The sequence below is a fragment of the Malaya genurostris genome, chromosome 1 (assembly GCF_030247185.1).
Source record: "Malaya genurostris strain Urasoe2022 chromosome 1, Malgen_1.1, whole genome shotgun sequence".
Taxonomy (NCBI): Eukaryota; Metazoa; Arthropoda; class Insecta; order Diptera; family Culicidae; genus Malaya; species Malaya genurostris.
In genome coordinates, this window is record NC_080570.1 from 36778112 (window position 1) to 36791403 (window position 13292).

Genomic DNA, 13292 nt, shown 5'->3' on the forward strand with positions numbered 1-13292 from the left:
AATCGTCACATTATCTCCAAACCATTATTTCCTCTTCACAGATAGTCTGAGTGCAATTGAAGCCATTCGCTCAAACGCTGCTGGCAAAAATGAACCGTTTTTCTTGGGTAAAATAAAACAGTGTCTGAACGACATATTGAATAATAATTATCTAATCACAATAGTTTGGGTTCCGGCTCATTGCTCCATTCCAGGCAATGAAAGAGCCGATATTTTAGCCAAACGTGGTGCTATTGAGGGTGAAATTTATGAGAGACCGATTGCTTTCAACGAATTCTATAGCGCGTCTCGCCAAAGAACACTTGCCAGCTGGCAAGCTTCTTGGGATAAAGATGATCTGGGTCGGTGGATGCACTCAATTATTCCTAAAATATCGACAAAGGCATGGTTCAGGGGACTGGATGTGAGTAGAGATTTCATTCGTGTGATGTCCAGACTCATGTCCAATCACTACACGTTAGATGCACATCTCCTTCGAATTGGACTTTCCGAGACTAATCATTGTGCTTGCGGCGAAGGTTACCGCGATATTGACCATGTTGTTTGGACATGCGTGGAGTTTCGTGATGTCAGATCTCAACTAATAAATTCCTTGCGTACCCAAGGTAGACTATCCAATGTCCCAGTTCGCGACATTCTTGCTTGTCGTGACCTTCCATACATGAAACTTCTTTATCATTTCATTAAATCCATTGGAGTTCCAATTTAAATTTTATTTTATGTTAAACTGTTTTCTCTTCCATGAGTTCAACCAATAGCCAACTATAGGATATTGAATATAAGTGGTGAACTGATACAAACAATCCTGAAATAGTTATAAGATCATGTACAAAATAAATGTATTTTATTTAATGTAATTTAAAATAGCAACTCGCTTGATAAAAACAGTGTTTAGATTAACTAATGAGTACCAACATACTAATATGATATTCGAAATGTATTAGGTTTAAACTACTATGTATTGTGGATGCCACGGCGAAGAAAAACTTATGTATATTGCCTATGAAATAAACGTATTTATGAAAAAAAAAAAAAAAAATAACCCATGCTCTCGAGCAGGGTTTTTTTTGACAGATCGATAGTTATTTTCCAACACTGCAAAAATCTCGCAATGAAAATTCTAATATTAATTCTTTAGTTGAAATTATTTCCAGTGGAAAATAAACCCAAATAACTTTCCATCCGTCAAATTTTAAATGGGCCACAGTTTTAGTCAAATTTAACTACTCGACACCAAATAACCACTCAAGTGTCAGATTTTAACCAAAAGTTAAAATTAACCGTGAAATGGTTCACAGCCTAAGAGTGTTCACCAAAATATTCGCGTTTACAACAAATGACATCTAAATTTGTTTTTTTCTGTCAGTCAGAAAATTTTAGTTACTGTGACAAGTCGTTTTCAAAAACGCCGTTCCACAAGAACTAACAGAAAATGGCAGAAAAAAATTCTCACGGTGTAACCAAGCTCGTAGATTGGCCTACACGCAGAGAAAAATACTGTAAAAACAGCCAAATGTGGGTCTTTCTCAACGATTTTTTTTTTATTGAAATAGTGACAACTAAAAATCAGGTTTGATACAGGAAATATTGCTGCTTAAAACGGCAAAACACGATAATATTTTTTTATCGGTGGATTAGTTTATTTCAAACACTATTTTAGGAAAAACTAACAAATATTTCACTTGTGCATTCCTGTCAATATCTTGGCAAACAATTTCACAGTAAATTCAACATGAAAAATCAGTTTTAAATGTACGAACTATAAACAGAGTTTATAATTGTAGCGCTTATAATTTACAAACTTTTAGTTGAAATAAATGAACTTAAATTTAGTTATTTAATTTAACGCTTTTGTTCGCTAGATTAAAATATTTTTGTTTATTTTTAATAAGAAAATGATTTCTTTAAAACTCATCAGTCCGATCTAAATCTCTGCATCAAATTTTTTGTGTTGTAGAAAAAATGTTTTATGTAATGTTATGTAACGTTATGCAATTTCCACAAATAATAAATATCAATACATACAGTTGAATTGTGGAAAAGCCTCCCAGAGAAATGAAAGAAGCAGATAAAATTTTACTTATAAAATTCGTACAAACTTCATCCACAGGAAAAAGAAATTCTGGTTTATTCGCGCGGGAAAAATTGCTCTGATTCATACGAAATGAACTAATACGGTTCATTTAAACAGTAAACTTAGTTGTATCATTACACATCATTACATTATTTTATCAACCTGGGGTCGCTCTAGTTCGGACCCCAATCGCGTAGTTTCGCTCTGAAAATTTTCGTGTTCGTTTTACTCGGAGTCAGAGTCGCCCGCGTGTTGGTTCAAAAACCGAAAACGATATAACTAAACTTCGGTTGCACGCAACGATTTATTTTAACGAAATAGTGACAAAAGTAAATTTGGTTTAATATGGCAAATACTGTTGCTTTTGAAAAACAAAACTAAATATTTGATTTTTCTCAGTGCATTAGATTGTTTCAATAAATATTTTAATAAAACCAACAAACATTTTACTTGTGCGATCCTGTCAATTTCTTGACAAAAAAATTCATATTAAATTCAACTTGCAAAATTAGTTTAAAAAGAACTAACTTTAGATAAAGATAATATTTGTAGTGCTTTGCATTTGTAAACCTGGCAGTTGAAATAAATAATAAGATGTTAACTTAAAGAGATTAGTATTTCAACTTAAGCTTTTGTTTTTTAAAATCATCATTTTGTTTTGCTCTTAAAAGAAAAATTATTTCTTTTGAAATAATTTGAAGGCTCGTTTTTGGTACATCTACATAACATACAATCAAGCCCTGGAATATTACGTTTTATAGTATCCAATAATTTGCTGCCCGTCCAGTCCGGTCAGATAGAGATAACCTGCATCGAATATTTGTAGTGAAGAAATCGTTTGGAATGTTATGCAGTTTCTAATAATATCAATTATCAATACTTACGCTGGGATTGTTGAAAAAGCCCCAAGAAAAAGAAATAAGCAGATAAAATTTGACTTTTGAAATGCGTAAAAAACTTTTCTGTTCATTCACGGTTGAAAAGGAGCTCTGGTTTATAGGAAATAAACATGATAAAGTTGTTGTATCATTACACAAATAAAATGAATAATTTTTTTCTCACATTAATGCAAAGCAGAATTGAATCAACATAGATATTGCCAATAAATTCAACTCTACTTTTGTTGATACACAATAAAAAGGAGCTGCAACAATTATACGTTTTTTTCTTAAGGCAGTTTACATAAGTTTTTCTTCGTCGTAGTATCACTTTAATCTTTAAAGGTAGAAAATGGTTTGAAATAATCATATTCTAGCTTGAAATTAACATGAATCAGATTTGAAACTTACTAACTAACTGATTTGTTATTTTCAACAAGCTCCATTTCTCTGCGTGGATCAAGAACATTTTTTTCATTTGCCTAGACCAACATTTCGATTCAAATCAAACAAAGAACATTGTTGATGTTGAACGGAGAAATTAGTTCAAAACAATCATATTCTAGCTAGAAATCATCGTAAATCAAATTGGAAAATCTGCTAACTGTTTTGTAATTTTAAACATGCTCCATTTCTCTGTGTGTACGCTGAAAAATTTCCATTATTCACTCGTACTTTTGGTGCACTCTTTAATCTCACGTCACGCCATTCAATACATGGTGGAGTGTATTCAACATTATACAACCAATACAGCCACATCGGTACCGGTGTGTGAACGCGTAACACAGCGAATGATGCAAAAGGCAAAAAGAAAACAAGGGGTTTGTATACAAACAAAAGCGTCATGTGTTGGTGTGGCACTATTCGTTCTATGCGCTTACGTGGGGAACCCGAAACCACGACTGCCGGTCCGGTTCGATTCCTCACACAAAGGTATCTCAGTTCTCAGCGCTCGGAGCACGTTCAGTCATTTTTCCCTCGCAAATTATTTTGTACTCAATTTTGTGCAGTTTTTTAGCAGTTAGACGATTAAAAATTAGTGACAACGATTCGTCAATTTGTAGTGCATCATAAGAAATCAAATTTGGGTGTGATCGCTATTTCGACAACCGTAGAAAAACGATTGCCGGTTTTTGATCATCAGCCGAAGTGCTCTTCGAGTGAACAGAAAGGCGGGTCGCCATTTTGAAATTGACTTCATTGTGTCCCGGTAAAATTAATGTCAGTTCGTTGACAGTACAGAATCACATCACCCGTAAGTTAAAAGTGACTGCAGTGAAAAAGATTTGGACGACGGTTTCGATTAGATGTGCGTGATTAAATTCGATTAAGTGGTGACGAAATATTTCGTCAGGACATGTGAAACCTGGTGAGAACGGGCACGAACGAACACGAAAATTGTACAACTCTGAGTGAAATGTCGATTAAGGGCACTCACCAACACTAGCGCGCAGATTCATGCTACAGAGACAACCAATCAGGAAGAAGTATTTTGAATTTTGAGTTCGACTGTGGTTTTGTGTTGCGCGACACCAACACTTCGAAGGCGCCGGTCGCTGTGTTCTAGGGACGATAAACCTTCGTTGAAATTGTATTTCCCTCCATTCCAGGAGTTTAGTCGAGTACGAGAGTGGTTCGCAAGAAGTGTGTAGTGCGCGTGAAAGGCCAATCGAACCTTTTTGTTGCTGCAGTGTGTCCCTGCTATTATTGCTGCTGCCTGTCCCCGGTTTGACATACAACAGTCGTCGATTACGAAAAAAGGGGAGGAAAAGAAGGATAATCTTTCCAATGTGATCTAGTAGTGCGATCTCTTTCCGTTTTCTTCCCGCCATCGAAGAACGGCACTCCGTGTGTTGCCACAACATTTCAGTACCCGTTCTCAGGAAATCCCCCCGCGCGCTCTCGCTCTGCAGCAGAAGAGGATAGTGTCACTAGGCAACCACAAACCCCCTGTCCCCACCCTCTTCGGTGCAGCGGTGCTCCTTCCGGGAAACGTGAGCTAATCTACTGTGTTGTGTGTTATTTTTTTTTTGCCGGGATTTGCGAAAGTGCAGAAGATAAGAGTAATTTATTGCGAGCTAATGTGCGGCAGAGGAAAAATCGTGCATCCATAAATCAGAAAATTATATTTACACTCGAGGAAGTGTATGAGCCATCTTGATCCTGTCAGTTAGAATGTTCGAGTTAGAAGAGATGAGCAACGGGTATCACGACGTGCTACTTAACAAATACAACGTAAGTAATTTTGTGTTTTTTTTTCTACCATACCAACTACAGGCTCAAAAGTTTTGCCTACCGAATTTTATTTCCTTGATACTATGTTTCGTTTGTAAACGCAATTACGCCTTTCGGAATCGTTCGTCAGGCCAGAGCACCTTGCTGGCAGCTGCAGTGACAGATGTTATGCATTTACATGTTCGACTTGAACTGGATTTTATACATCGGATCGAGACGGATGTTATCTTTTATTTAACGGAGTGCAGTTGCAAAACTTTTTCCGGAAACTGTTTGCTTCAAGACATTCACCAAACATAAATAATTCCTATTTCTCTTCTATGTCGGCATCCGCTCCGCCACTCGTACGGAGAACGAAGTTCAAGGGCAGTAGAAAAAGCCGGTTTTTTTGCCACTGTCATTCGACTTTGACTATTATTTTATGTGCTTACTCTCTATCTGCCGTTCGTTCGTTCGCGAGGTCTCTTCTATGACTCTCCATGCGGTTTTCGATTTGAGGGAGCTCTGAAGTGAAGACCGATGGCGAAAAAGCACGTGCTTTTGCTCATCACTCAGTCAGCCGCGATTTCACAGCTCCTCGTCCCTCGCCATGATTTATTTTTTGGAATTGTTTTTCTCTCTCTCCTCGCTCCCCTAGCGAAAAGAAGAGGAAGTGGTCCAGTTTTTGAATAGAACAATACACATAATCGTACAAAACATCTGCAGCCCAGCCCAGTCTGCTGTGTTTTAAATCTACGAACCTGATCGCAGCACGCGTGTTTAATTGGGGGGTATGTGCTTATTGGAACAATTATTTTGTAATTTTGAATCACAGCAAGCTGGAGTGGAGTATCCATTTACTACTGATGGTCCCTTCACTATGGAATCATATGAGTTTATAATGAATTAGTTTTCTTTGTTGTGTTTACTTTGGGACACTTCAAATATACATTGACTGTTTAGTAGACATTTGTGTTTGGAATTATGGAATTTTTTTTTCCAATTAAACCTAAGGTCAACCGCCTCTCCGGGACAGGACCCTTAATCTTACTTAGCGAAAAAAATTAGATCCTAATTCATATGTGCCATTCGTATTGATCACCTCAAAATCACAATTTTGCTGAGAATAGTTGTTGTTCACATTAATAATAAAGAGGCTAAGTATTTCAAACATCCCAGCATGAAGAAACAAAATCTACTCATAATTCAAAATTCACTTTCAGTTGTCTCCGCGAATGCCTTTTTCAGCCGGTTGTTGTGTAAATTTTATTTTAATGGTACTAACCGAATTGGGCGAGAAGTGGATTGAAATGTCACCACTTGTGACATAATTGCCACTTAAATTCTAATAATAATTTGTACCATAAATTGATAGAAAAACGACCAGAATGGTTTCAAAAGACACGGCACAGTAATTTTGACGAACGACAATGCACCTGCACACGAAGCAAAACCGGTTCAAACAAAGCACTTGTCTGAGAGCTACTATCCCACTCGTCGTATTCACTAGACTTGGCCCCTTCCGACAACCATTTGTTCTCATCGATGGGCCACACAGTGGCTGAGCAGCACTTCGATTCCTACGAAGATGTCGAAAATTGAGTGGGTATTTGATTTGTTCCAAAACACGAACAAAAAACAGATTAAGAATTCTAATTCAGTCTGCAACTGGAATTTTTGAACTGATTTCTTAACTAGGCTTTGGAACTGAATTTAGAACTTCAATTTAAGTTTGGAATTCGTATCGAGAACATCGAGAGCTGAAAGAAGATATGAATTTTTGAATATATTCTAAATCCTGATTCAGGAACAAAATTTCAGATCTGAATTTCAAACCAGTATTCTGGAACTGACTTCTGAATCATAATTTATTGCCTGAATTCACTTCCAGAATTTACATCCCGAACTCAGTTTCTGAATTCAATGTCTAAATTCAGTTTCAGAATTCCGAACCTGCATGCTGGAATTGAATTAGAAACTTGGGTTCTGGAACTAGATTTTAAAACTGTGCTCAGATCCTTAAGTCAAGACTTAAGTTAAGACAGTTCGGAACTCAAGCTCAGCATTCAGTTCTAGAATAAAATCCGAAATTTGGATTCTGAAAATGGGTTTAGTTCAAGAAATTCTACAACTAAATTTATAAAATGAATTCTTGGTCTAAATTTCGAACCTAAATTCGGAATCAGTCCCAGATTCCGCTCTTGAACTCAATTCCAGTTCATGAATGTACATAATTCAAGTTCTGGTGTAGATAACTAAATGGGGACAAAAAGAACTCAAATATTTCCAAGGAACTGTTGGAAATTTTCCACTACTGAGTATGTAAATCCTTAAAAAAAACTTGTTTTAGTCCACCTAGTGGTACTATACCTTTTTCATATAACTCATGTTTTCAATAATATTACTAAGGGATTCTTTGAATAATAAATAGGAAGCGAGATGTTCAGTAAAGGTATAGAAACAACTTATTGTCACATACGGACAGGTTCTATATTGAACATTCTATTGAAATTTGGTTCAAAACCTCATGTTGATCTAACGATTTTCAAGGGCTTGCAGGCAGTTTTAAATCAATCAGGAAGTATCAGAACTTTCTCAGTTGTTATCAATAACAAAACCTCAAGTTCGATTATTATTAAGTTTTAGAATAAGTATTCAACACACTTGCAAAATTGATGTGCAAAGTCTCACATCGGGAAAATTTTTAATAAAATTATTCAAAATTCTTTGTAGTCTTCGTGGTTTTAAGATCAATTGTAGGATTTCTCAAAGAAGATAAATTAGTTGGGCTTTTTGGAAATAAAACTAGATAAAAACCAGCGGAGAATTCATCTTGAAGAACTCGTACTTTTAGAAGAGCAAATCGTGGCAGTCGAACGGTTTTGCTAAATCTTAAGCATATGTACATATAGTAGGTTAATCCCAGAAAGTGAATTAGTTTTTTTTCGAGATGACACTAAAACGTGACATTTCATGCAATTCTAAGACTTTTGGCATCAAAAAAATTTTACCACCGGGCGCACCTTTTTCCGATGTGCTTAAACTTTATCGAAAAGAATATCACCACACACAGACATTTTCCGATTTCGTCGAACTGAGTCGAATGGTATATAACACTATGAGTCTCCGAAGCTCCGTTCGATAGTCGGTTTTTCAGCAATTTTAATATCTTTTTATAGAGAAAGTCGCAAACTATACAGCCTAACAATTCCAAAAACCGGAAATTTTTATCTCACAAAAAAAAACCACGAAATTGAAATCGACATTTCACTTGCCACCCTGACAATATGAATCATTGCTTTCACAACTAAAATTTTATGCTCCTAGCCGCCATCTTAGAAGTTGTCAATTATTCTCGGAAAAACATAAGACAAATTATGCCAAAAATAATCCTGGTGATCAAATGATGCGCTTTTTACAACGAAAACTGACGAAAAAAATCGATCAAACTATGCCCAGGAAATAAAGAAAATGAAAATTGAAACCAAATCGTAGAAATGATTAATAGTAGATAAGCAAATTAAAAAAATCCAAAGTAAAGCACTAAAAGTAGCATAATTCACACAATCATTTAACTAATACTTACATTTATTGATTTTCGGAAATGTGAACGAAGTATGTCAGTTTTATTCGTATTCACGTCCCCTTCAGTTATGTCTTTGACATTACCCATCCGGCTTATATTACATTTTTACTAAAATCAACACGAACGTGAACTTAGCAGTTATCGCCAATTATAACGCAAACTGGAGAAAAATTAGTTGCTAATTACCTACGCCATTTTCAAATTTGTGGCTCATTTTTTTTGAGTACTTCGCTAAGTCCATGTGAATTTAACGAACCGAAACCCAGTAAATGTTTTCTTGCTAATTAGTTGTTAATTAGTTACGGAGATTTTGAATTTGTTGTTCAATTTATTTTTTATCTATTTTTAAATATCACATGAAGGTAATGAAGCACCCCTCCTAAATAAGCTTAGAAACAAGTCGAAACCCAGTAGGTGATTTGTTGTTGATAAGTTTACGCTATTTAGTTACGGTAATTCAGGATTTGTTACTTAATTTTTTTGAATACTTAGTTAAGCTCATACGTCGACAACGAAGCACTTCACTAAGGTTAAAAACAAATAAAAATCCTGTGGTAAATTTGTTGCTAAGTAGTTACTAATAATTTACGATAATTTGGAACCTGTTGCTCAATTTGTTTTCGAGCTAAGCTCACTAATTAGTAACTTACTAGCAACACATTGCGCACTGGGTTTCGATTTGTGTTTAGGTTAATTCAGGAGCGGTGCTCCGTTGAATTCAGATAAACTTAGCGAAGTACTCAAAAATATAAAAAGTACCCTAAGCAACAAAATCGAAATTACCGTAACTTATTTGAAACCAATTAACAAACCATTAGCAACAAATTATCCAGTGGGTTTTGATTTGTTTTTCAGGAAGAGTGCTTCGATGAATTTATCTGAATTTAACGAAGTACTAGGAAAAATAATAACCTGTTTTAATCCACCTGGTGGGGTAATGATGCCTTTCTCATATCAACCATACTATCATATATAATACTGTGATATTCTTCAGAATAATTTTCTTCAATTCTTAAAAGAATAACCGAAATCGGTTTGCTTGACCGTCTACTGATAAAAACTATCAATTGGAGAAAATTTGAGGTCAATTTAGAAAACTTTTGATGACTTTTCGCCCTTTTCTTTATTTACGTATGAGACCACAAGACACATATTTTAATTTTTTTTGCACATTTTACCCCATAACTCCGGAACCGAAAGTCGGATCCGATTAATATTCAGGAATTTTGTATGGGACCTTTCATTCGAATCTAAGTTTGTAAAAATCGGTTCAGCCATCTCCGAGAAAAGTTAGTGCAAAAAAACGTTGCATACACACATACGCACATACACATACATACACATTCACACACAGACATTTTGCGTACTCGATGAACTGAGTCGAATGATATATGACACTCGGCTCTCCGGGCCTCGGCTCAAAAGTCGGTTTTCACAGTGATTGCATAACCTTTCTAACATATATGAGAAAGGCAAAAAAATGGAGTACCAAATTAAAATTTACCGTAACTAATAAGCAACAAATTATCCACTGGATATTGATTTGTTTTTAAGGTTATTTAGGAAGAGATAAGTTCGATTTCGGAACAAAGAAATTTTTTTGAGATTTCCGAAATCGCAATTTTTTTATGCCAAATGTCTTAAAAATGAAACGTCCAGGTCTGGTGTAATCTCAAAAAAAAAGCATATAAGCAAACTGTGGGTCAAGTGGGTTAGCCCATGAACAAATTTTTCGATTGGTCAAACCATAAGAGGATCGATGAAACTCATTCGTTTGAAGGAGGATATGATAGAAAACCTGTTGAAATTAAAGATTTGGCTAGAATCCGTAATTTTTCATCTTGACAACGCCCGGTCACTTGGTTTGGCTTCGGTTGGAGACGTGTTGAATTGTGGTATATATAATTCTATTCCTGAGTCAGAATTGGTTTCATCTGGCGGATCACAGTCTACTTTCCTTTAGCCTACTGACGCATACTCGCAACCGATCGTAAGGTGGACGACGGTTTTATAGTACTGAGTGAAATATATCGTTCTCGTAGTATAATAGTCAAAATTTTGATCCGTCAGCCAGCGTCATTTCGGTCGGTGCAAGTCCAGAATCCAGCATCAGAATTCCAGGTCCAGAATTCATTTCCAGAATCCAGGTTCAGATTTCGGTTTCAAAATTCGATCTAGAATTAATATCAAGTAACACATGGATCAATAAGTCCCGAGACTAAAGCAGAGATGGCGCTCGTAGTAAACCAGTAACCACGTCTTTCTAGAGTACTAACCTTTGCTTGAAACGGGTCAAAATTTTAGGTCGATCCGACCAGAAACAGCTGAGTTATCGAGGTTGGAGTAAAGTCGTTTTGTAGTTTGTTTAAAAAATGGAAAAAACCGAGTTTCGTGTTTTGATAAAACATTGGTTTTTTAATGGGTAAAAACACCGTGCAAGCGAAACAATGGATTGAAAAATGTTATCCGGACTCTTGTCCATCAAAAGCAACGATTTGTCGGTGGTTCGCCGAGTTTAAATGTGGTCGTACCGACACAAATGACGCGGAACGCTCGGGTAGACCTGTGGAAGCCGTTACACCGGAAAATGTGAGTGAAGTGACAAAAATTATAATGAAAGATCGTAAAGTGAAGCTCCGTGAGATTGCTGAGATGACACAGATATCATATGGAAGTGTATTTACTATCCTTCGTGAAAACTTGAGCATGAAAAAGGTTTTTTCCAAGTGGGTGCCGCGATTGCTTTCGATGGAACAAAAACAGCAACGAGTCGATGATTCAGAAATTGAACGAATTGGGCTTTGATCTGCTTCCCCACACCCCATACTCGCCAGAATTAGCCCCCAGTGACTACTGACTCTTTGCTGATCTTAAAAAAATGCTCCAGGGAAAAAGATTTGGCTCAAATGAGGAGGTCATCGCTGAAACTGAAGCTTATTTTGAAGCGAAAGAAAGTTTTTTTATAAACATGGTATTGAAAAATTGGAAAAACGTTGGAACCATTGTATCACCCTAAAAGATGATTATGTTGATGAATAAAAAAAAAATTTGCAAAAAAAATGTTGTTTCCATTGTTAGTCTCGGGACTTATTGATCCATGTGTTCAGAGTTTTGTTTCAGAACTCAGGTCAGGTATTCATTTCCAGAATCCAGAATCTCAAATTTAGGCCCAGAAATCCATGTTCAGAATTTCAGTCTAACATTCAGCTCCGTAATCCTGGTACAGAATTTCCAGAATCCAAGCCCAGAATAAAAATCCAGAATCCAAATTCAGAATTAATTTCCAGAAACTAGGTTCAGAATTCAGTTTCCATTTCCAAAATCTAAATCAAACTAGATTTCAAGGCTGAACCTGAAATTCCACAGTCCTGATCCCAAATTAATTCACATAATACATTTTAGGAATTTTATCCAAAATCCTGAATGAATCATGTTCAGTACCCAATAAAAATAACAAGAATTCAAAATTCAGCTTCAGAATTCTAGTCTAACATTCAGCACCGTAGTCCTGCTCCAGAATTTCAGGCTAAAATTTCCTGTAGCCGAATCGATTTCGGAACTTAAAAAAATTTAGATTTCGGAATTCGCGTTAAAAAACTGCAAAACTGAAGAAAAAAATTGTTCGATGCCAAAAGTCCAGATCAGGTGTAATCTCAAAACAATTTTTTTTTAAATCGACTTCAGGATTTCGAATTTTTTTTTTTTAAAGTCCTGTTCTGCTATAACGTGAAAAAATCGAATTTTCTAAATATCAGAGACTTGACTTTTAAAAAATCGGGATAACAACAGATCTCGATGTTTCATGCATTTCTAAGACAAAACAAGAAAACTGGATAAATTCACATGAAAAAACCCGCGTAAAAAGACCTCAGTGACAAATAAATAGAAATAAAGTTTTCCTAGAAGTAGCCGTTCTCGAGATATTCAGACATGATTTGCACAGTGTTAGCAAGCTGCATTGGGTTTTCCATTCAAGCAAATTGTTTTCCAAACTTAAAGACGAATGCAAAGTTTAATCTAAACCGGAGCGAGTCGGTCCTAATTTTGTCATCTTTTCTGTATTTGATGTGTTTTCTTAAATCATTTTTTCTTAGTTTTTTTGAGAATCGGAAAGTGTTCGTTGCCTCTCTAAAGTAGAAAACTTTGACTCCGAGTGGTATTCTTTACGAAGATGATTCAAGCAAACTTCGATCAAAATATCCGATACGATCTTCTTCGATTTTACTACGCATCAATCACACATCAAACCATATATTGACACATCTAATCCGCACCGCGTCAGTCGGAATTTTTGTTTTCGGAACGGCCGGGAACACGCGCTAACAGTGGGATCTCCCACACTCTTAGCTCTTCCTCCTTTTTCACCCGGTTTTATCTTACTCCCCACGAAAACCTGGTGCAAAAGGTTCAATACCCCCTCGTCCGGCCCGGTTTTGTGTTGTTTCTTCTACTTTTATGGCAATTTCGGCGCCGAAAATCGGTACTCGACACCAGAACCGGGAGATTTGGCTCGCTCGGCGGTCACAAATCACTTAACGCC

The 13292-nt window shown here is 36.2% G+C and overlaps 1 protein-coding gene across 1 annotated transcript in view; it reads left to right on the forward strand.

Moving 5' to 3' along the window:
• The first annotated feature begins 3898 nt into the window (after positions 1-3898).
• Positions 3899-13292, forward strand: part of LOC131437235 (uncharacterized) — a 44582-nt gene continuing 35188 nt past the window's right edge. Inside the window, exon 1 of the mRNA XM_058606442.1 lies at positions 3899-5187. Within this exon, the coding sequence (XP_058462425.1) occupies positions 5128-5187 (60 nt within the window). The 5' untranslated portion in view covers positions 3899-5127. The remainder of the gene's footprint in view (positions 5188-13292) is intronic.